Genomic DNA, 22044 nt, shown 5'->3' on the forward strand with positions numbered 1-22044 from the left:
CGAAGGCCACTGACCTGTACAAAGGACTTTATGAATTGAAGACAGGACATACTTTTGTGACCTAAGAAAACTTCCATAAGGAGTAGGGGCTGGAGGGAGCCCTGGCTGAAGTGAGGGCCACCTGACGGGGCCTATTAAAACAAAAATATTAAATAGAGCTCTTCACTTCTCTATGCATGGTTGCAGCTAGATCGGGGTCCCCAAACTAAGGCCCGGGGGCCGGATGCAGCCTAATCGCCTTCTCAATCTGGCCTGCGGATGGTCTGGTGTGATGTAGTGGTTAAGAGTGGTAGACTCGTAATCTGGTGAATCGGGTTCGCGTCTCCGCTCCTCCACATGCAGCTGCTGGGTGACCTTGGGCTAGTCACACTTCTCTGAAGTCTCTCAGCCCCACTCACCTCACAGAGTGTTTGTTGTGGGGGAGGAAGGGAAAGGAGAATGTTAGCCGCTTTGAGACTCCTTCAGGTAGTGATAAAGCGGGATATCAAATCCAAACTCCTCCTCCTCCTCTTCTTCTGGGAATCAGCATGTTTTTACATGAGTAGAATGTGTGCTTTTATTTAAAATGCATCTCTGGGTTCTTTGTGAGGCATAGGAATTCGTTCATATTTTTTTCCAAAATAGCCTATAGTCCGGCCCGCCACAAGTTCTGAGGGACAGTGGACCGGCCCCCTGCTGAAAAAGTTTGCTGACCCCTGAGCTAGATCCTTTTAGAGAAAGTCTGGGTTTAGTGGCATAGCTGTCAACTTTTCCCTTTTTTTAAAGGGAAATTCCCTTATTCCGAATAGGATTCCTCACAAGAAAAGGGAAAAGTTGACAGCTATGGCTGGTGAGGTGGGTGCTCTTGATAGGTCATCGCTTACATGGGGAAGGGCCAGAGTGGTAGAGCAACTGCTTTGCATGCAGAAGGTCTCAAGTTCAATCTCGCGCATGCCCAGATAGAAGCAGGAGAGATGCCTGTCTGAAATGCTGCCATGTAGTGTAGACAGTCTTGAGCTAGATGGATGAGTGGTTGACTCCATGTAAGACAGCTTTTCTATGGTCTAAATGGTGGCAAGCCAGGTCTGTTGTATTTGCCCTCACCCCCAGTCTGCTGAGAGGGGCCTTAAACTTCTACCCCAAAGTCCTGCCCTGCTGATGCCACTGACTTCTGTGGGAATACGTTTGGTGGACTTCCTGCACTTTGCCGCAGCACAGAAACGGCCGAAAGCAGTTTCCCGCCCGGAAACTCAACCAAATGCAATGTTATGATTGGTTTGTGTTTATCCTATGACGTTCAGTTTACCAGTAAATGGCCCCTGCTCTCTGTAGCGTTGTGTAGAGTGCGCGAGACAAGCAAGAGAGAAAGAAAGCGAAAGAGAAACCAATGCACAGAGCAGTAGTTGGGAGAGCGCAACTCCACCATTGACTGCAGTCTCTTAGTTCCTTTTATTTCTTTATTTTAATTTGGCCGCCTTCTTATTTTTGGCTGCACCTTTTGCTCTGCCTATCTTTTCCTTTCCGGAACCTTCAGAAACCTTCAGAACTCCAAACAACTTCTTACGACCTTCAGCTTCATAACCAACGGACATAATCATAACCAGTGGGAGCAGGCACTCCAGAATTACTGGCTTATCCTGGAAGTTGGTTATCCCCACAGACTTCTGTGCACACTTCAGTGGAAATGCTCTTCCCAGACAGTGAGAAGTGCCACCCAAGTCTCATACTTCCATTCCCCCCCCCTCACTTTTTAACTTGGTTGTGAAAATTAAGATGCTGTAGCTTCAAGGGTGCACAAAAAAGGAAGGACAACAGTCAGGGAAATGCCAGCACAAGAGGCCCATGTGTCTAATAAGAGTAGACCACAACCAAAAAAGTATCCATTGCCAATCCAGAGGCAAATGGAATGAATCTGGAGTTTATAAGCTGTTTTTTTTAAAAAAAGATTTAATAATATTGTTCTTATTAGTTGTTGTGGTTGTGTATTCTGTGTTATTACCTGTAAACCAGTCTGTTACTCAAAAAGAAAGAAAGAAATTAAGATTAATATATAAATGAAATGATAAAAATGCATCAATAAATGGTGTGCCTTGCAAAATTAGCATAGTTCGCTAATTCTCTGACGAGGACAGAAGTGTGCACATGTGAGTGGTCAGTGGATTTGCTACCTTAGGAAAACTAATGTAAATTGTGCAGCTATTTTTACATGCAGAAAATACTTCTGCAGTGGTGGCCTTTAGACGGCTTTAAAACAGTGAAGGGGCTACCAGTGACCCAGACTTCAGCTGCCCCCGTGCTTCACCACTGGCCATGCCTGACCAATTTTGGCATTGCACACGGTGCCAATGAAATTTTAAAGCCCAGAGTTTGCCACTGCTGATTGTGGGCTTCCCACAGGCTTCTGGTTGGCCACTGTGAGACCACGATGCTTGACTATTATGGGCCATTGGCCAGATCTAGCAGAGCTCTTCTTATGTTCTTAATACGTGAAATGAATCTGTTACAAAGCATTGTGTCAGAGATGAGGTGATGGGGTTATTTTTTTACACATGATTATTAGTTAACACAGTCTTGATGGCTTGATGCAGCAGTCATCAAGTGATGAGCAAGCATGTGAGAGCCAGAATTATGTTCCCTTAGGGATTTACATAGGTCATCATTATGGGGTCATGCTTGATGTCTTCCCTAAATATTTGCATTTATGAGTTAATTCTTTCTGGACACATTTGATCAGTAAGTACAAAGAAATTTGCTTAGGGTTACACTCCACTTTACCTGATAAAGAACGTTCATTTAAATTATAAACCGTGCCACTGGGAACAGAGTAGCTATGATTCTACACTTTGCTTTCTGCTTAAATGAGACAAGACTGTGAGTGAGACTTCCACTAGGAATAATTGAGACATTAAATCAATTCCTTTATAAATTCCTGCAGGCAAAAACGGGTGGAGACAGAGGGGAACAAAAAAGTATTGAGTGTATGCAATTGTATTTTTATTTTTTACATTTCCCTATGCATTCTCCCCTAGCTGGTAATGCCTTTAAATAACCTGGAAATGTATACTTAAGCAGTACGTGTAGAAGAATATGCTGCAAAGTAATTGCATGTCACAGTGGGAGACTTTGAAGAGAGTTATATATTTATACTGTATGAGTGTAGACCTGGGCTGGTGAGGGGCAGGGGAGAATGTGTTTTGCATAATTTTTACCTGCCTTTCACTCTATTATATGCCACTCCAGAAGAAGAAGAAGAAGAAGGGAGACGATCAAAGAGAAGGCTTTCCCCCTAATTCCACCCCCTACCCCGTTTCCTCATCTGATCCAGCAAAGTATGGCTGTGCATGGAAACAAGTTTCCTAATGCATATCACTTACTGGATCAGGAACAGAGACCTACAGTGACTGCTAAGTGTTTATTCTCCCTAGCTATACAACATGGCATTTAATGCCCAGGCAACTTGGATGCAAATCCAAGTGAGCAGGGTCTCAGTGTGCCAATTGGTGCCCCCCTCCCCATTGTATAAAAGTCCATCAAGTGACTCTTTGTGCATCATCTGTGCCAAGTCTAATAGTGACGCTTGAGGGATTCAGTATCTCTTAATTCCGATGCAAACCATCTTGGTCTGCAGCTCCCGGTATTTGCAGTTCTCTGAATTTTGTGATACACTTCTCAGCTCAAAAATACCAAAATGCACTACAAATACATATTTCAGAATAAAATATATTTACAAGTGTGCACATTGAGATAAAACATTCTTTTGAATCACTTTCCACGAGGCATCCTAAAGCAATTTTGGAATAACAGATATAAAACAGCATCTCAAAAAACACTTAAAATGAATTGCATATATATATATATTTTGAAAAACAATTATAAATATATTAAAAAAGTTTAAAGCAAGTACAACACACAGACACACAAAGCAAAGCAAAGCAAAGCAGAGCAAATCCAAGACAGATATCAACTGGAGTAAAGATTTTAGAAGGACATTTTCAGCAGGCACCGAAAAGGCAATAGAGAAGACATGTGTCTAACATGCAGTGGGGGGGGGGAGTTCCCAAGGGTAGGTGCTGCTACACTCTGTGTTTGATTTTGACATTGTGTGGAGCAAACCTCCTGGTAAGATGGTATCTGCAAGATGTCCTCTCGTGCAGAATGCTGGGATTGGTTAGGCATGGGGGGGGGGGAGAGAAGAGATGAGATTTTAGGTATCCTGCTTTTAACTTTGAACCTAACCCAGTAGCCAATTGGCAGCCAGTGCAATTCCTTCAACTGGCCTAATATGATGGTAAAGATTCCCTTGCAGAGAGAGCAGTTGAGCTGCCGAATTTTGCACTACCTGCAGCTTCTAGCGCAGCCTGAAGGGCAGCCCTTCATAGAGAGCATTGCAGTCATCCAGTCTAGAGGTACATTAGTGTCTACATATGTATTTGGAAACATGCTCTGTGATAAAGCATTTAAATATAAATGTTAAAAACTTATTTAAATAAAAATGTCCAAGGGAACTGAAGTCAGACCATTGATCCACGTAGCCAGGATTATCGAGGCTGAATGGCCATGGTTCTCCAAGTTTTTCTGCAAGGTGTCTTTGTCTGAAAAGACTGGTGACTGAAGCTGAGCAAAGGATGTGCTCTTCCACAGAGCTTTGACAACCCTGCCCCCCCAGCACCTTATGTGCCTATTCTAGCACAGAAATGGAAGTCTTGGGAGGAAGACCTGCAGTGTCTTGGCGTGGCATTCGCTCTACCGTGAAATTTTCTCTGTGTGGCCTTAGTGACTTCAGGAGCTCTCCCCACCTGGTAAACTAGTTCTGAGTATTCACCACATGTTGAGATTGTCCCCTGGGACTGTGATGTGAGAAGTTCAAAAAGTGGGTTCGGTTACCATGGGTTGGTTGAAAAGATGAACTCTGTAGCAAACCCCTAAGGGTGGGTAGTTTTATAACCCTCTTGTGTGTTACTCGTGTGTAGAAGAAAAGCATGTTGAAAGGGGCTTTTGGGCTGTCCTCGTGCTCCCACCATACCATAGTTGAGGAAAAGAAAGTCCTTATCAGGGATCCTTTGCATGGAAGCCTCCCACACAATTTAGAACCCTGCTAAGACAGGATTCTAATTCACTTGGGGAGCCTCCTCACAAGGAGAAAGATGGCTCTCTGCTGCAAATAATCGTTCTCAAAGTGACAGTGACAATGATGGGGGCAGGAGGAGCTGTGTTTTACTGTGTTTGATGTTTTAACTCGTTGAAAGCCACCCAGAGTGGCTGGAGCAACACAGTCAGATGGATGGAATATAAGTAATATATTTTTTGGTATTAGTATTATTATAAATTTGGGGTTGGGCTAAATGGGCAGCCCAGAGGCACTTTTCAGCAAATTTTCCCTCTTCAAATGTTATTCAAATATAGAGGACTTAAGATAGGCATCCCCTAACAGGCTTAATGCCATCCCATATTCTACCACATCATGAATAGCTCAGCTATTCAGTGGCGCAAGGTGTTAAAATACTTTCTGGACAGCATTTATGTTCTTGCATCGTCTCCCTCTGCAAACTATGATTTGTACCACAATATGTTCTTTCCTCTCGCTGGCCATCTCACTGCTGTGATAATCCCTCCATGTGCAGCACTTAGCCATGAAATTTCCCCACAGTAACACAGCAATTTTTAAGTGCCAATTGCCTCCTTTAGCAAATAGTTCTCACTGTGAGAAAGAAACAGCTGCTTTTTGTCAATAGCTTCCCATTATTGCTGCCACCAGAGAATATGGCACAAGGTTTACTTGGAGTAGTTGGGGGGATCCGAAAAAACTGAGCCACAGAATATGGCTTTATGTTCATTTTCAGCCTGTTTTGCATTCCCTGGATAACTGCAGAATCTCCCAACAATGAAAAAATAGATAATCTTTAATAATTTGGTTTGGTCTTACTTTTTTCCTGTTGCAATTGTGACTTGACTTCCACTCGATTTAAAAAAAAAATCACAAAAAACCACCAAGCCCAATATGTGTCACTAGATTGATTAGCAACTGTGAAATGTTGTCTATCACATTTCTAAAGTGAAGTAGTGCTGGTGAATGTTATCAGTCACAGAAGTGGTGGGAGAGAGGCAACAATAGCAAAATCTCTCTAACCATTTGTCTTATACTGTAGGTGAGGGCCAAATTACACCAGACTCTTTGAATCATATGTGCAGGATTTTTAAAATGCAATTTTTAAAATGTGAATTCCATCAGCTTTGGCGTGGGGGGTGCCTGATGGTATTGGAACAGGTGGGGGTGACCCCAAAACAGCCCAGTGGTGAATGAGTATGCTCAGTGGCCATATAGTATTGAGGGCCTAGGAGGTATGGGGACGCGGGTGGCGCTGTGGGTTAAACCACAGAGCCTAGGGCTTGCTGATCAGAAGGTCGGCGGTTCGAATCCCAGCAACGGGGTGAGCTCTCGTTGCTCAGTCCCAGCTCCTGCCCACCTAGCAGTTCGAAAGCACGTCAAAGTGCTAGTAGATAAATAGGTACCGCTCCGGCGGGAAGGTAAATGGTGTTTCTGTGCGCTGCTCTGGTTCGCCAGAAGCGGCTTAGTCATGCTGGCCACATGACCCGGAAGCTTCACGCCGGCTCCCTCGGCCAGTAACGCGAGATGAGCGCCGCAACCCCAGAGTCGGACACGACTGGACCTAATGGTCAGGGGTCCCTTTACCTATGGAGAAACAATAGGGAGCACAATGGAATGGAATATTCCAAAAGAGGACATGGCTGGCTGTAACTTTAAACTTGAGAACTCCACGCTGCAGGATTTTGTAGCAGGTTCCACTTGTTTACAATTCACCTTAGGCTCAAGTAAGTATTAGTGTTGGGTGAGGGGTGGCCAACTCCCAAGAGACTGCGATCTACTCACAGAGTTAAAAACTGCCAGTGATCTACCCCCTCTTTTGGGGTTCAGGTCAAAGTTGTTGAGTTTTTTTCCAGGGAGCAGGTAAAATATTGAGCTTTTTTAGGGGAGCCCACAGTTGTTCAGCTTCTTGGGGGGGGCAGTGATCTACCAGTGATCTACCACAGACATCCAGTGATCTACCGGTAGATCACGATCTACCTGTTGGACATGCCTGTGCTAGACAATTTCACTGTTGTTGTCTTTTTGAAAACATTGTAGCTCCTTTCCCCTTTGCCATGATCTCATTTTTCACATCAGGATCAATACAACCCAAGAAGTTAATGTTGAGACTGTACTTCCTCCCCACCCCGACCTCCCGTTTCCATGCCTGAAGCTGACTCTTTCAATCAATATTGCTCTGGCTCTACTAATGATTTTGGCTCCTTTTCAACCTTGATATCATGAATTTATTTTCCCATGTTTCCCATGAATTATGCAGGTATGTGTTTGCAGCTACATCTGCCTTCTTCAAACATGTTCTCATGCATAAACACTGGAATCATTTTTTTATGAAAGTTGGTGTACAAATGTTTTAAACAAACATTTTTGTCCATAAATACAGGATTGGGTCAAAGCCTTCCTTCAACACTTTTCTCAACACAAAATGAAAAGAAGAGACAAGTATTCTGCAATAAGCAGCAAATAATAAAAGGAAAAACATGATCCTAGACTGTAGCACACCAAACTTGGGCTGAGCTGAAAGCTCTTTTTTTAAAAAAAGAAAATGCCCCCAATTTGGGGGCTCAGGTGGGAAGGGAGCAAATATCCCTTCATACACAACCAGGTTACCATTTCCCACTGCCAACACCTGTTTCAAGGTTATGGGAATGATAGTGCTTCCCAAAATCTCTGCAGCTACCTTCCACTATTTTTTCCTTTCAAGACTTCTTAGAGTGAGGGCAGAAAGCACTGCTGTCCCTCTAACTGGCATCATGGTAACGCTTAGGGAGGAATTTCAGGTCAGCCCTTTTAGATTATGGATGGAAAGCAATGACATTTTTCAGCAGAGCTTCCAGGACAGTTTATGAATTGCAAGGTAATACATCATTAAAATATAGGATAAAACATGTGAATATCTATCTATCCATCTATCTATCATCTATATCTATCTATCATCTATCTATCTATCATCTTTTTTATATATTAAATGCACTGGAAAGTCTGAGAGAATGGAAACATCTTTGTCTAGCCCAAAAAGAATAACAATTTTGGTACCAGATAGGCCTCTTTGGGCAGCAAATTCTATAAATGAGTCATCACCACTGAGAAGGTTCTCTTTCTCTTTCTTTCTGCCTTTCCTACACATACCTGTAGACAATCACATGGGGAATGGTTTCTACTTTATTCCTGACCCCCTGTGCCCCCCCGCCCTGTGATTATAGGCTGGCTTGGTTGGTATGTGTCAATATGAACCCCCCACACACACACCTGCAATCAGAATCAGTACTGTCCATAGCCAGTTTTGTTTACCTCAGAATCTGCTGTAGAAAAGGCTCTCATAAACACCCTATAGAGTCTTCATGTCACATATGTCTATACCTTTATATGTGCTTTAAATGACATTGGGTGTCACACATTCCCTTTCTGCACCTCAGGGCAGGGGGAGCTAACTGGTCCATGTAACGATGCACATATACCTTTCCTTTTTAAAAATGAAAAATGGATTTGTAAGGCTGAGTGATGTGGTGCAAGAAGGGGATGCTTAACTCTTTCCCCCGGAGTTAGTTTTCTACTGCTTTTCACTATAGCATCCAGATACATAATGATCTTTGCAAGCCGTTCCCTTCCACTGCGTCCTCTGCTCAGCCTCCTTTTACTACAGGGCCTTTTAAGGGTTAAGATAAGACTTTTCCTAGACATCTTGTACGGTGGGGCAAATCATGCATGTCTGCCCTGGGAAGATGCATGTGTCCCCCTTGCAGAGATGGCTTATGCAGCTCCCTATGGAGACACGGGATTTCTTCCTCTGTACAAGACCCCTGGAAGAATGCGCTGCCATGAACACGGCTCTCATGATCAGCACAGAGAGTACATCCAGGCACGATGTGACTGTTCAGGGGCTGACTAATTCAGTCCAACAATGCATCTTTGGAAGGCAAACCGAGTGCCAGCTGCCAGTAACACTCAAGCTAGCCTTGGCTCCTAGCCTGTTGAAGTATAACGCAGATGGAAAATGTTAAGGGTACTGGTCCTTAACAAAATAATAGCGATGCTCCTGGACACTGAGCCTTAACTGCTAGTGTAGAGCCAGCATACTGAAACGGGAACTCATAGATGTATATGGAATCCAAATCTAAACCCATACCCTATTTGCAGCATTTACTTCCTTCGTTGGCTCAGCTGTATCAAAAACCAGAAACACAATGTCCCCAAACCATTTTATTGGGCTCCAGCTGTACCCTTGCTTTCAAATGTTCTGTGTGTGATACATCTGTGGTTTTGAAAGATCTGATGGAATGTTTCCCACATGTTCAGTGTTGCTCATTTCCAAGCTGTTCAGCATTGCTAAATTGCAGCCAGGGCTGAGGCTGAAACTACACATGATCCTCAGCTGTGTTATAACCCCCCACCCCCCAAATATATTTTCTTGCCAAATGCAAAGCAATCTTGGAGAGTGTGATTGGGAGTGAAAAGAATGACAGGGGGAGGGATTGCTTAACTCTTTCACCTCTGGCAATTTTTCCTCTTAAAAATCACTCTCAGCAGAGCTTTTCTAACTGTGAGGGAAAATATACTGGGCGATATGCAACTGTGGCAGCTCACTCATACAAGTGGCATTCTGCAAAGGGGAGCCCTCTTCTTGGTGCTGCATAACAGCTGAATCCAATAGGTGTCCTGTGCTTGCAAAAGATGGGGGTGAAACCTCTGGTGCAACTGCCATCGTTGTGCTTGATGACAGTTAAGCTTTGCACTTGCACTATTATTTGTACAACCACTTGTGCAATAACCTAAATTCTCTTCTGCTGGATCACACCCACTAGGTCCATGAATTTTTCATCCTAAAGGTGAGAAAGCAGTTTGGAGAATAATTTCAAGTATGGGAAATAAGCCTTCAGGAGAAAGAATCACAAAATCAAGTTGGGCAGGTTTCCAGGTTTGTCTTTGAAACATAGGCGCCAAATGTATGGGCAGCCCCCCCCCCAAGTATGTGGGGATGGGGCTGAGCCCCCCTCCAATCTAGAGGGCCTTGCTGGCCTCCTGGTGGTGGGCCTTGTTAGGCTTCCCAATGCATGTGATGTCACATATGTCTCTCACTTGTGACATCACACGCATGCGATGAGGCCCCCCCCCCCAACGTTGGGTGGAAATTGTTGCCTCTGCTTTGAAACCACGAAGGCTAGCCAATCAAAACATGGAAGTTGAGAGGCCCACAGGAGGAGTCCAAATTCTGTGCAGGATTCCAGGCTCTGCCATTACTGCCTTCTGACAGTCACCTGACCTGAGGAAGTGTTACGAAGAGAGCAGCAAAGCACTGAGGTCCCTCTATTTAACTGTGCTGCCACTTTGCTCTTACACTTCTTTGAGCTGTCGAAGCAGCCATGTGTCTGTGGGTTTCTAAAAAAGAGTCTCCATGCTTTTTCCAGCTCGCCAAGCAACTGTGTGGTTGTATATACAGTGACAGAGCAGCTGCCCTTACAGATATACCGGGGGTTGTGCCTAAGAGCCATGAGTTGTTTGCAGTTTAGTCGTGTACACCCCTGAACTCCTCCTGCAGCTCTCCAGAGATGAAGGTGAAGGGAGGACAAAGTGGATGCTTTGATTCATCGGCTTTGCTTTTAGCTTCCTTGCTGAACTTCAAAGAGAATCTCATGCTTTTGAGGTAGACGCAACAAGCTTCATTTGCTCCCCCCATAAGGGCAGTGCCCTTCCTTAAGCTGTGACCCTGGGACCTGTGCTGTTGCTGCTCATCACTGCTCAGGCTGGGGGTCCCGATCCCCCCCAAATCTCCTTGGTTCATCCTACAAACAAACAACACCATTCCCTCTTTCTTAATGATGAGAGCATTATTTTGTGGTTACATGTGTGTGTGTGTGTGTGTGTGTGTGTACCGGTATGTATCTCACTTTTGAGAGCTCACTTTAAAAAAATGAAAAGGTAGGTCAAGCAAAATGCTTTCAACAATCAAAATAAAATAAAATACATTAGGAAGGTGGCAGAGACCTGCAAGCTCAGAGTAACTGAGGCACATTTCTTTCCGGTTTGTCATTGTTGGAGATCTGCAAATGATTAAATACAAATTTAGTAAAATATTAAATGAGTGCTGGTTTGTGCCATACATTAGAAGATGCTGTGATACAATCATTCTTAGGCAAACAAACAAATCATTTAAACAGGGGCGTTCCTAGCCCCTTGGCCGCCCGGGGCGGGAAGCCAAGAGGCACCCCTGGGGGCGGGGCATCGTGACGTGTGCGTGCGTCATGACGCCACGCCCCCAGCGCGACGCCACACCCCCCCTTCCCTTTCGGCTTCTTTCAGCGCCGAAAGGGGAGAAAAAAGGAAGCGAAGCGGCGCGTTTAAGCGCCGGCTTTGCTTCCCTGGACCCTGCCCGCTTTCTCTTTCGGCGGGGAAGGGGGGGGAGCAAAGCGGGCGCTTAAACGCGCCGCTTTGCTTCCTTTTTTTCGCCTCTTTCGGCGCTGGCTGGGCTGCAGAGTCACAGCCCAGCCAGCGCCGAAAGGGGAGAAAAAAAGGAAGCAAAGCGGCGCGTTTAAGCGCCGGCTTTGCTTCCCCGCCCGCTTTCTCTTTCAGCGCTAGCTGGGCTGTGACTCTGCAGCCCAGCCAGCGCCGAAAGGGAAAGGGGGGGAGCAAAGCCGGCGCTTAAACGCGCCGCTTTGCTTCCCTTTTTTCGCCCCTTTCGGCTGCTTCTTTCGCCGTTGGCTGGGCTGCGACTACACAGCCCAGCCAGCGCCGAAAGGGGAGAAAAAAAGGAAATGAAGCGGCGCGTTCAAGCGCTGGCTTCACTTCCCCGCCCGCTTGGCCGCCGTTCGTCCGTCGCCCCAGGAGCACTGTGCGCTGCTGCTCCCATGGCGACGGAGCGAGCGGGGTGCGTGGGGGTGACAAGCGGCGGCCCCTCCTGCCACTCCCCACGCACCACCGGTCACCCCGGGAGCAGCAGCGCTGCACAGATGGGGTGCTCGCTTGGCCGAGCGAGCACCCCGTCCATGCAGCGCTGCTGCTCCCGGGGTGACGGAGGGAGCGGCGGCGCGTGGGAGTGGCGGGAGGGGCCGCCGCTTGTCACCCCCACGCACCGCTTATCACCCTGTCACTGGGGGCGGACCGCCCCCACCGCCCCTCCCCTACGACGCCCCTGCATTTAAATGCCTTTATGGTTCTCATGCCACAGAGGTGGAGATCATGTGGACCACCCAGACATTACTGGATTCCAGTTTTCTTCGGCCCCAGCTGGCATAGTTAATGACATAACCATTCTATGACTATGTGCTTTTGATCACACATGCTTTTTGTGCCTTCATTAGCCAGGAGCTGCTATTACTTTACAAGGAAAGTTGTGATTCTGTTGTTTCTTTGTAGGTCTGGGGGAGACCTCTTCAAGGGGAAGAATGCTGCTATTGGATTGGGGGGTTGGTTGGCTGGTTGGTTTGGATGTCATCTTTGGATTCTCTCCTAGCATGTGGTTTTATAGCTGTGTGATGGGGTTCTGTAGTAGAGGGTACTGCTGAAGTGATGGAACCAGTTTTTTTTGTTAATGCCTCCCTTCAGCAAGTCTAAGGAGTTGGTCAAGAGCAGGTCTGTTGCCATAGCAACAACTAAGCCAGCAATGCTACCAGAAGGATGAGGCCAGCTTTCCCTCCTTTGTCTGGCTGGAGGCCACATCATCTTAAGGCCAGGAGAACAGTAGACCAGGGGCTAGCATGGAAGACACTTATGTCTGACTAGCTCTCTGTGTTGGAACCAAAGCTATGAATTTGGAATGTGGGTAACCTAGAATCCTAAAAGGGCTGGAATAATATCTGTTGTAGTGATAATGCTGTGAGTTTTCTCACCGCTTAGAGACTGTGGTACGTCCACATGCACACAAATAAATTTTTCAGTTTTAAAAAAGTGATTGGAATTTTGCACTGATGCTTCCCTGTGCTTGTGTTTTATTGTGTTAAGTTTGTATCATTGTTAGCTGTCATGAGGACTCCTGGTGATGCAGAGAGGCAGAGGACAAATTATTTCATCACCATCATCATCATCATCATGGTCCATGATGTGCTTCTATATTATTTTATTAGGTTCCCAGAGGGCTCAGTGGAGCCAAACTGATGAGAAAGAATCAGCCAAACAAGCAAGCAAATGAATGAATGAATGAATGAATGAATGGTATAGTTAGCATTATACTGCTATATGTCCATGATATATGTGGAGAAACTGATTCAAAGTCTGTATTGTTATGCTGGGGTAAATTCCCACTTGTCTTGTGAGCAAGCTTACCCTCAGACAAGCTCTAATCCTTTGTGAGAAATTGATGTTTGATTATTATCTCACAGTATTTGTAGATCTGTAATCTGGAAGTGAGATAAAGCGACAAAGGAAGATTAAAGCTGACATAGTAAGCATAGCTACTTCCTAACATAAATTCTGCTGAAATCAACAAGAATCACTCCCAAATTAGTACTGGGATGTACATTTCAATGGTATCTGTGTGTTAAAGAATCAGAATCATTTTCCTTTTCCTTTTCTTAGGACATTCTCTGCTACAAGTTTCACTGATGGTATACAGTATAGAAAGCTGAGTAATTTATAGGCCGTTTACCAGAAAACTTAGTTCGTTTACACATTACCAATTATTCTGGCTCCAGTGCACATCCACTGCTGGCTTTTGAATCTGTGTAAACCAGGATGTTACCCATATTGCAGAGCTATTGTGTAGTTTCTTGAGAAATGCTGCTATTTGATGCACTCTCCTTCAAACCATAAGCAAAACTGAAGCCACATTCATTTGCAGTTAAACCCTGAGGTGTGCATTTGAGACACCCATTGCACATGTGCAGATGACAGTGAGTGTGCCGATGACAGCTTCATGAATAGGGGTTGCAGGGGCAAGGAAACCAAACATCAGGTGTACATGAGGTGAAGACATCCCTGCCCTCTCACTGGTTTGTGTGCAGCAACATGCAAATGTGGCTTGAAACATTGGAGTGTGTGTGTGTGTTTGTGTGACCTTGCTACTTTTATGGCAACTAACGTGTACATAGCCTCGGGGTCAATGTATAGAGCCATATGCCCCACTCAGACTACTGTATTTTCCAAGTGGATATTGCCATACTATACCTCTTATGAGCCAACTCTGGCCAAAGATCTTTGGTGCTTGGAGGGAAGAAGGATGGGATCAGTGCTATTTTTCTAGAAAAAGAGGTGCCAGAACTCACCATGAACACCTCCCTCGTTCTCTTAGAATGGCAGTGGTGCCCACCTAGGAGGTGCTGGAGGTGCGTTCTGGCAAGCCCTGGCTGAAAAAAAGTCCTGGATGGGATCACCTTGGTTGGCCAGTGCTGCACACTTTTTAAATCGGGGGTGGGCCCTCCAGCCCTCTCTAAATGGCCACACCTCCCCTCTCTAGACCACACCCTGTACAGGCCTTGTCCTTGAGTGCTTTTGCCTAGCTGGGATGTGTCCTTGAACTGTGATGACACCTCTTGCTTGCCTAGATGGAAAGGAGTGTGTCGGGAGTGTGTGTAGAAACCTCTGATGTGTTTGGTTGGAATGCAGGCTGCTGTCCAAAAGGTAAAAGTTGTATCTGTTGCCCTGTGTACTTTTGCCTCTGGCTTTGGCCACCACTGGCATGCAGCCCCTTCATGTATGCCTGTGAGGGGAATGCAGTCCTCAAGCTGAAAAGGTCCTTCATCCCTGCTTTAATGACCTAGCTGATTGCCACTTTAGCTGGAAATTGCACTACAGTATAATGATTCTGTCCTTTCACCTAGCCAGAGCCCACTGAAATGAAGAAATTCTCATTCTCTCTCTCTCTCTCTCTCTCTCTCTCTCTCTCTCTCTCTCTGTGTGTGTGTGTGTGTGTCGTGTGTTTTGTGTCTTGACTCTAACAGACATAGACCAAACAAAATAGAAAATTCTTTCCAGTAGCACCTTAGAGACCAACTGAGTTTGTTCTTGGTATGAGCTTTTGTGTGCATGCACACTTCTTCAGATACGCACACGAAAGCTCATACCAAGCATGCACACGAAAGCTCATACCAAGAACAAACTCAGTTGGTCTCTAAGGTGCTACTGGAAAGATTTTTCTATTTTGTTTCGACTATGGCAGACCAACACGGCTACCCACCTGTAACTAGACATAGACCAGAATGACTGCAGTGTGAATGGAATGCTCCAGAAAAGTGTGTGTGTGTGTGTGTGTGTGTGTGTGTGTGTGTGTGTGCATGCATGTGCATGAACACACACAGTTTCATGTATTGCATGGGGTTGAACTAGATGGCCCTTGGGGTCCCTTCTACAATTCTATGATTCTCTGACATCTTAGCTGCCTTCCTTTGCTTTCATATGCACAGGGCTCTGCGCTGCTCAGATTGGAAAATGCCTGCTTAATAAGGGGCATATTGGGATTAGAAGCATAGTGGGAGATATGGCAGATGGGTCGGGGGCCACAGAGGCTCAGATCAGATGCGAGGCTTTTCCCTACAATGGGAGTATTAGTTTTCTAGCCGGAGTCCAAGGAACATTAAGGGGCTTTCTGGCAGGGGAGCGGGCTTGTAAAGCGGAGGAAAATTGCTGGCAAGGCACTTTGGAATTAGGAGCTGATGCTATTTGGGTTGAGGCTCCCTCCTTCCAGTCACCGTTGGGATTCCTCTCTTGAATAATAAGGCAACTCTGATTTTATATGGAACTTGAGTGTTCATTCAAAATGCATCTCCAGATACTTAGGGAGCTAATAGGACTGGCAGAATCATCAATAATGCAAGGGAGGAGGCAAGGAAAGTGGATTAAGTATACCGGTATCCACTAGGAGCACACTAGTTGATACTACTACATATCAGGGCCACCCAGAGACAGGTGGGTCTATAAAGGCCAGATGGCAGAAAAATACCACTGAAGAGAATGAAGCAGAGGGACTTGCGGAAAGCAACTTAGCTGAGAGAAGAGAGAGAGTTGCTGACCAGTTAGTTCATCCATCACTATGGCATTGTGGGTTCTGTGGTTCAAGTACATAAAGGCAGAGTTTGAACTCTGCATCCTAAGTTTTTTTTTTTTTTAACCCTCAAGTTTCTGGGCCTTAAGGGGAAAAACCCTTCCCCAAAGATGCAGTGTTTTTCTTAAGCAGTACCTGGGAAGTTAAACTGTGAGGTCATAACATAACATAATGTTACAGTAGTGGGTGCCACCCCCTGCCAAGCAGTAGAAAAACTCAAAGGAGTTCCAGGTGCTCACCCAACGTCTGTGCTCCTTTGGAGGATGGAAGATGTGGCTGAGACTATCATAGCTTTAAGAAATGTGGTTTATTCACCTATTTACACCTTCAGTCTGCGTGTAGGAAGTCCAGCTCGCACAGAAGAAGAGAAGAAGAGTTTGTATTTGATATCCCTCTTTATCACAACCTGAAGGAGTCTCAAAGCGGCTAACATTCTCCTTTCCCTTCCTCCCCCACAACAAACACTCTGTGAGGTGAGTGAGGCTGAGAGACTTCAAAGAAGTGTGACTAGCCCAAGGTCACCCAGCAGCTGCATGTGGAGGAGCGTAGACACGAACCCAGTTCACCAGATTACGGGTCTACCACTCTTAACCACTACACCACACTGGCTCTCTGACGGAATGATCATCGCACGCAGGACTTGTTACCCACAGCAGCGCAGCACTGGAGTCAAAGGCATCTCTCCCAACCAGCCTGCCCAAGATGGATCCCAGTCTTTTTTTTATCTCCGTTCTTCCCAGCACACCTTGCTCTTTTCCTGTCACTTTGAATCCCACCCCATCACCATGGCAACTTCTCTCAGATGGGCAATCAATACCTTTTGTCATGTTAATGCTTCTCTCCTGCGTGAGACCCTGCCTTGGAAAGAAAGAAACAAAATAGAAAATTCTTTTCAGTAGCACCTTAGAGACCAACTGTGTTTGTTCTTGGTATGAGCTTTCGTGTGCATGTATCTGAAGAAGTGTGCATGCACACGAAAGCTCATACCAAGAACAAACTCAGTTGGTCTCTAAGGTGCTACTGAAAAGAATTTTCTATTTTGTTTCGACTATGGCAGACCAACACGGCTACCCACCTGTAATTGGAAAGAAAGCTTAGCCAGTACTTTCCACTGGCCTCCAATCTATAACGCCAACAGCTACATCAAGCCAATGGCCTATCTAGTTCAGCATTGCGCTTTTGTAGTGGCAAACAAGGTGCCTCTGGAGAACACACACCCCCACTGCCATTTCTGGTATTCAGAAGCATATTACCTCTGACAATGGAGGTAGAATGTAGTCAGCAGGGTGGATAGCCATATCTTCCCAGAATTTGTCTAATCCTGTTTCGAAGACATCTAAGTTGCTGACCATCGCTTCCTCTTGGGAAAGCAATTTCCACAGTATAACAACGAGCAGTGTGCAAAAATACTTCCTTTTGTCTGTCTTGAAACTTCCAGCGTTCAGCTGTCTTTGAGCATTATTGGCTATTTCAGCCAATAGGGGTATTCTCTGTCTCTCCCCACTCTTGTTGTAGTTATGAAAACTGCTCGATAACACTGGCTTCCAAAATTTTGGGGAAATCCCCATTCAAGCCTGTTATATCTTGGGTTGACAGCTGAAGATTTTCAGTGGACTCGCATCCTTTTGCTAGCATGAGCTTCCCCTGTGATGCATCTACCAAGTGGGAAGACCACCTCTGGGGTTGCTTTGACACATTCCACAGCTCCCCGTGTTCTGACTCAGTCCTGCAGGCCAGAGTCAGCCATGATCCGAAAATGTTTCAAAGCATTCAAAGCCAGGGGCTGATCGTTCTAGCAGCACTTGAACATATCCTCCTACTGGTAAATATACGTGGGCTGAGGTTAAGCTGTGCTTGAGCTATTATTATATTTGTTGGGTTTTGTGCAATTTTATATCTGATTCCCCCCCCCCCATGAGACACATTTTACAGGGTTGCTTTTCTATGTTAAATGTTTTGCTACCTATCCAGAGCCTTCAGGATGAAGTGAGATGCAATAGCTACGTAAAATGATACATAAATATTAAACTGTCCAAGCAATGTCTGTTTCATTAATACTTTCAAATCTCTCTCCCCCCCCCCCCACTTTTTCTCTAGTACTGGATAAATGAATACACTTCCACGTTGGGCATTGGAGTCTTCCACTCTGGGATTGAGATCTATGGCAGAGGTAGGAAGCTTTCTGCTAGTTGCGCCTGGAAATGAGTAGAACCTTCCGCTGGGTCCCAAAATTGAAGGCTGTGAGCGTCTCTGTTTTGCTGCTCATTGCGGATGCCTTCTGAGGAGCGTGGCATCCATGCATGCGCAGTTGCTGTGCTCCAGTGCACAGTTTGCAACTGCCAGCCTTAAATACACACACAGATTCAAATAAGTCTAAGATTGGAGGTAGCCACGTGCTCAAACTCTTTGCATCAAGGCAGGATTTTAAGCAGAGCAACTTCTCTGGAGACACTATCACGTGTGGCAGCTTCTGAATAAGAAGGGAACGGTGTGCATCATATGACTTCGCACACACAACATCCCAACGTCGTACATGTGATGTCAGGATGTTGCATCATGCACGCATCATTGGGCCAAGTGCAGAACCCAGCGTTGCACCGGTGATGTCACACATGCATGGCACACGTGTGACGCTGCCCCCCACCCCCAATCTAGGGCACAACTTGACGCTTCTGCCACTGTGAGAACAGGATGCTGGACTAGATGGTCCCTGGCCTGATCCATCAGGGCTGTTATTACATTCTTATGGTTGTCACGATGTTCTTTATACAGGAAGGGCAGAGTTGAGGCCTATATGAAACCAGTTATGGGAAGATATTTTATACTAACACTGAGTCATGTAGACAGTTGTGGCCTTTTTCAGATGCAGCTTTGGTCTTATCCTTTCTTACAGTCTTTTTCTTTCCTTGCCAGAGTTTGCCTATGGAGGGCATCCCTACCCTTTCAGCGGGATTTTCGAAATCACACCAGGCAGTGCCGTGGAGCTTGGCGAGACCTTTAAATTCAAGTAAGGGCCTTTCCTTCTCCTCTCATCATCTGCTATCCTGCAGCCCATGAATTGACAAAAGGGCAATGCATTTTTAGGGAAGCACCTGACAACTGGTGGCAGCATTCACACATCCCAGTAAACTATAGTTAATGAATGTGTGAATGGCTCCCACTTTGCTGTTTAAATTATGTCATTAGCTAAAGTGGTACCTCCGGTTAAGAATAGTTTCAGGTTAAGAATGGACCTCAAGAACGAATTAAGTTCTTAACCCAAGGTACCACTGTATAGCACAGTTTATGGGTTTGTTTCCCTCAAACAAACCATGCTTGGTAAACCAATACCAAACCTTGGCTTCTCGATATAGTTTGTTTTCTCGATATACTAAGCCAGGAATTGGAGTTTGTTGTTCCTACTCATGCTGACACCACTTGCTGCACTGTTTTCCCCCTGGACCACATGTGAGGAGCCCATGCTGCAGCTTTGCCCCATGCCAACATCCTTCACCTATGACTTTGGGATGGCACTGGCTTGGAGAGCAACTATAGCATGGGATTCTCCTCCAAATGGTCTGAGACTTCTCACATTACCGTCCATGGGCCAGGACATTTATTGCCAAGTAGAATGAACAGCAATGAATGTGCCAAGGACTTTGGCCCAAGAGACAGATAACATTTGGGCAATCTGATGTAATCACACATTTTTGTGTGCAATCACAATTTATATACATAAATGTTACCCAAGCAAGTTGTGCCATGCGGCATGATGAATCCATCTGCTAAAGGCAGCACTGGCAGGGAATACAAGAGCTAGAGTGTTTTTGTATAGTCCCCCAAACTTCCACTATAATGTCCTCTTAAACAGATATGCCATTGCATCCAGTCCAATGCTTCATTCATGTACAAAACCCTATATGGTCTAGACCTCAGTTCCATTAAATTTTTTATCTCTCACCTAAAATTTTGAAGCTAGAATGTAAATTTAGAAAAGTGCACACTGAGGCAGGCTTATGAAAACGAGCCAGACTTTTGCATTTCCAGAGGGGGTCTTGACTACCCAAATCATCTCCTTAATCCCCCCCATTGGTTTTCTGGTGCATAAGTTGCTGATGCAGAGGCTCAAGAATGGAGAGCTTACAAAAAATATTACAAACTCAGCCCTGTTGCATGTACCATTAAACAATTTTAAAGTATGTGAAGTTTAAACCCCAAACTATATCAGTAGAGCTCAAACCTACACTCTGTTTAACATATTTTCCTCTCTCTTTTTCTTTTAAAAGAATATAAAAATAGATGAAGCTAGTAGTATATCCTGTGTGCATGGCAAGAATGGTTTTTAATTAATTGTGCGAGGTTGTTGTTGTTGTTGTTAAGCTGAGCACTATTTGAACTACTTTCTAAGCTGTTTAAGTCTGTAGCATTACTCTGTTCCAACATTCCATAAGGACTCCATCCTTGGCTCTAGTATATCTGTACCACAGTGTGTCTCTCCTGGGCTGCTTTAACATCTTTCATGATTATCTTACTGAATGTTCCCTGCTTTTGATGCTTACCTTTGCTTAACCCAGAGAATCCATTGCCTTGGGCACTACAGACTTTACAGAAGAAGATGTGGATAAAATCATGGAGGAACTGGGCAAGGAGTACAAGGGCAATGCCTACCACCTCATGCACAAGAATTGCAATCACTTTTCAGCTGCTCTAGCAGAGGTTGGTTCATCTTCCATTCCGTTTCTGTGTAGTGTACTTGCATGACACTTTGGCCAACACATCTCCAGCCGTGAACAGGTCTCTGATCAGAACATTGTCCTTCAATCACCCTTCACACTAACCTGATGGGCATTTAGCCTTTGAGAGCTTTTACAAGCATAGCACTGAGTGGTGGTTGGCCTAGAATGGGTACCGGTAATTAGGCATGCTATGAGGGTGGCCATAATGTATCTATGTGGAAAGATGAGGATGGAAAGTCAAGTAGAAAGACACAATCAATGTAGCTCTCCTATTTGGATGTTCAATGCATAGGGAATCTCCAGATTTAGGGAGGAAAAGGTATGGGACAGCATTAGTTGAAGGAGAGCACTGCATGGATGAAGGGCAATTAGCCTTGGGGTGGGGGGGAACTCCCATTAGTATCAGGTGAATTTAGCATATCCAGTCATCCATAGCCCAGAAGTTTGAAACAACAGCACAGGCTAAGCTTTTTTCATGGCTGCTCTGCCCCAGAATGGATATGCCATTTGGAGCCCCAGTCTTCATCATGCAAATCCTTCTGTATTCATCTTTTGCACTAGGAATGAAACCTGAAACCCCTTGGCACAAGACCTTTGACCAGAAAGGCACTTGGTGATCAGCTGATGTTTCCCCTGCTCCCTTTTGTAGTTGCACAAATTAATGCTGATTACTCATCAGTTCCTCCTGATTGCTGCTCCCAGCTGCTCTCCTTGGCAATGCATCCTTGAGATGAAGTGTCCATAATTAGGAAATTGATTAGGAGCCACAAACTTGCTTTGTCTGAAAGGCATCCTTCTTGAAATCACAGAGTAGAGCTGCTCTCACTAAAAGAGCTGGTACTGTACTTTCCAGGGGGAGGGGGAATCCAACATGGCTCTGCTCTCAACCGTGATATCTTTCAGATTTGTATGTGCAATCCATATGAAGTGTCATGGAAAAGGTCATAAACTGCTGTTATCACACAGCAACTCCCCATTCCCTGAGTTATTTATGTGTCTCCTGACTGCCATAAAACTGTTCTACATTTTTTTTTAATATAATGAAAGAGGCAGAGAGGAAAAGGCCGAATCAGTCATTCCGACCTGTTTGGCAGCCTCTAGGGCCACAACCTCAGATATGCTGATGATACTACCTTGATGGCAGAAAGTGAGGAAGAATTGAAGAACCTTTTAATGAGGGTGAAAGAAGAGAGCGCAAAATATGGTCTGAAGCTCAACATCAAAAAAACTAAGATCATGGCCACTGGTCCCATCACCTCCTGGCAAATAGAAGGGGA

At 45.2% G+C, this 22044-nt stretch overlaps 1 protein-coding gene across 1 annotated transcript in view; it reads left to right on the forward strand.

The window, feature by feature from the left end:
* The window catches only part of LOC117045555 (deubiquitinase DESI2-like), a 45143-nt gene that overhangs the window by 17249 nt on the left and 5850 nt on the right, over positions 1-22044 (forward strand). Inside the window, exons 2-4 of the mRNA XM_033146718.1 lie at positions 18150-18222; positions 18966-19059; positions 20606-20747. Of these exons, the coding sequence (XP_033002609.1) occupies positions 18150-18222; positions 18966-19059; positions 20606-20747 (309 nt within the window). The remainder of the gene's footprint in view (positions 1-18149; positions 18223-18965; positions 19060-20605; positions 20748-22044) is intronic.

The sequence above is a fragment of the Lacerta agilis genome, chromosome 1 (assembly GCF_009819535.1).
Source record: "Lacerta agilis isolate rLacAgi1 chromosome 1, rLacAgi1.pri, whole genome shotgun sequence".
NCBI lineage: Eukaryota > Metazoa > Chordata > Lepidosauria > Squamata > Lacertidae > Lacerta > Lacerta agilis.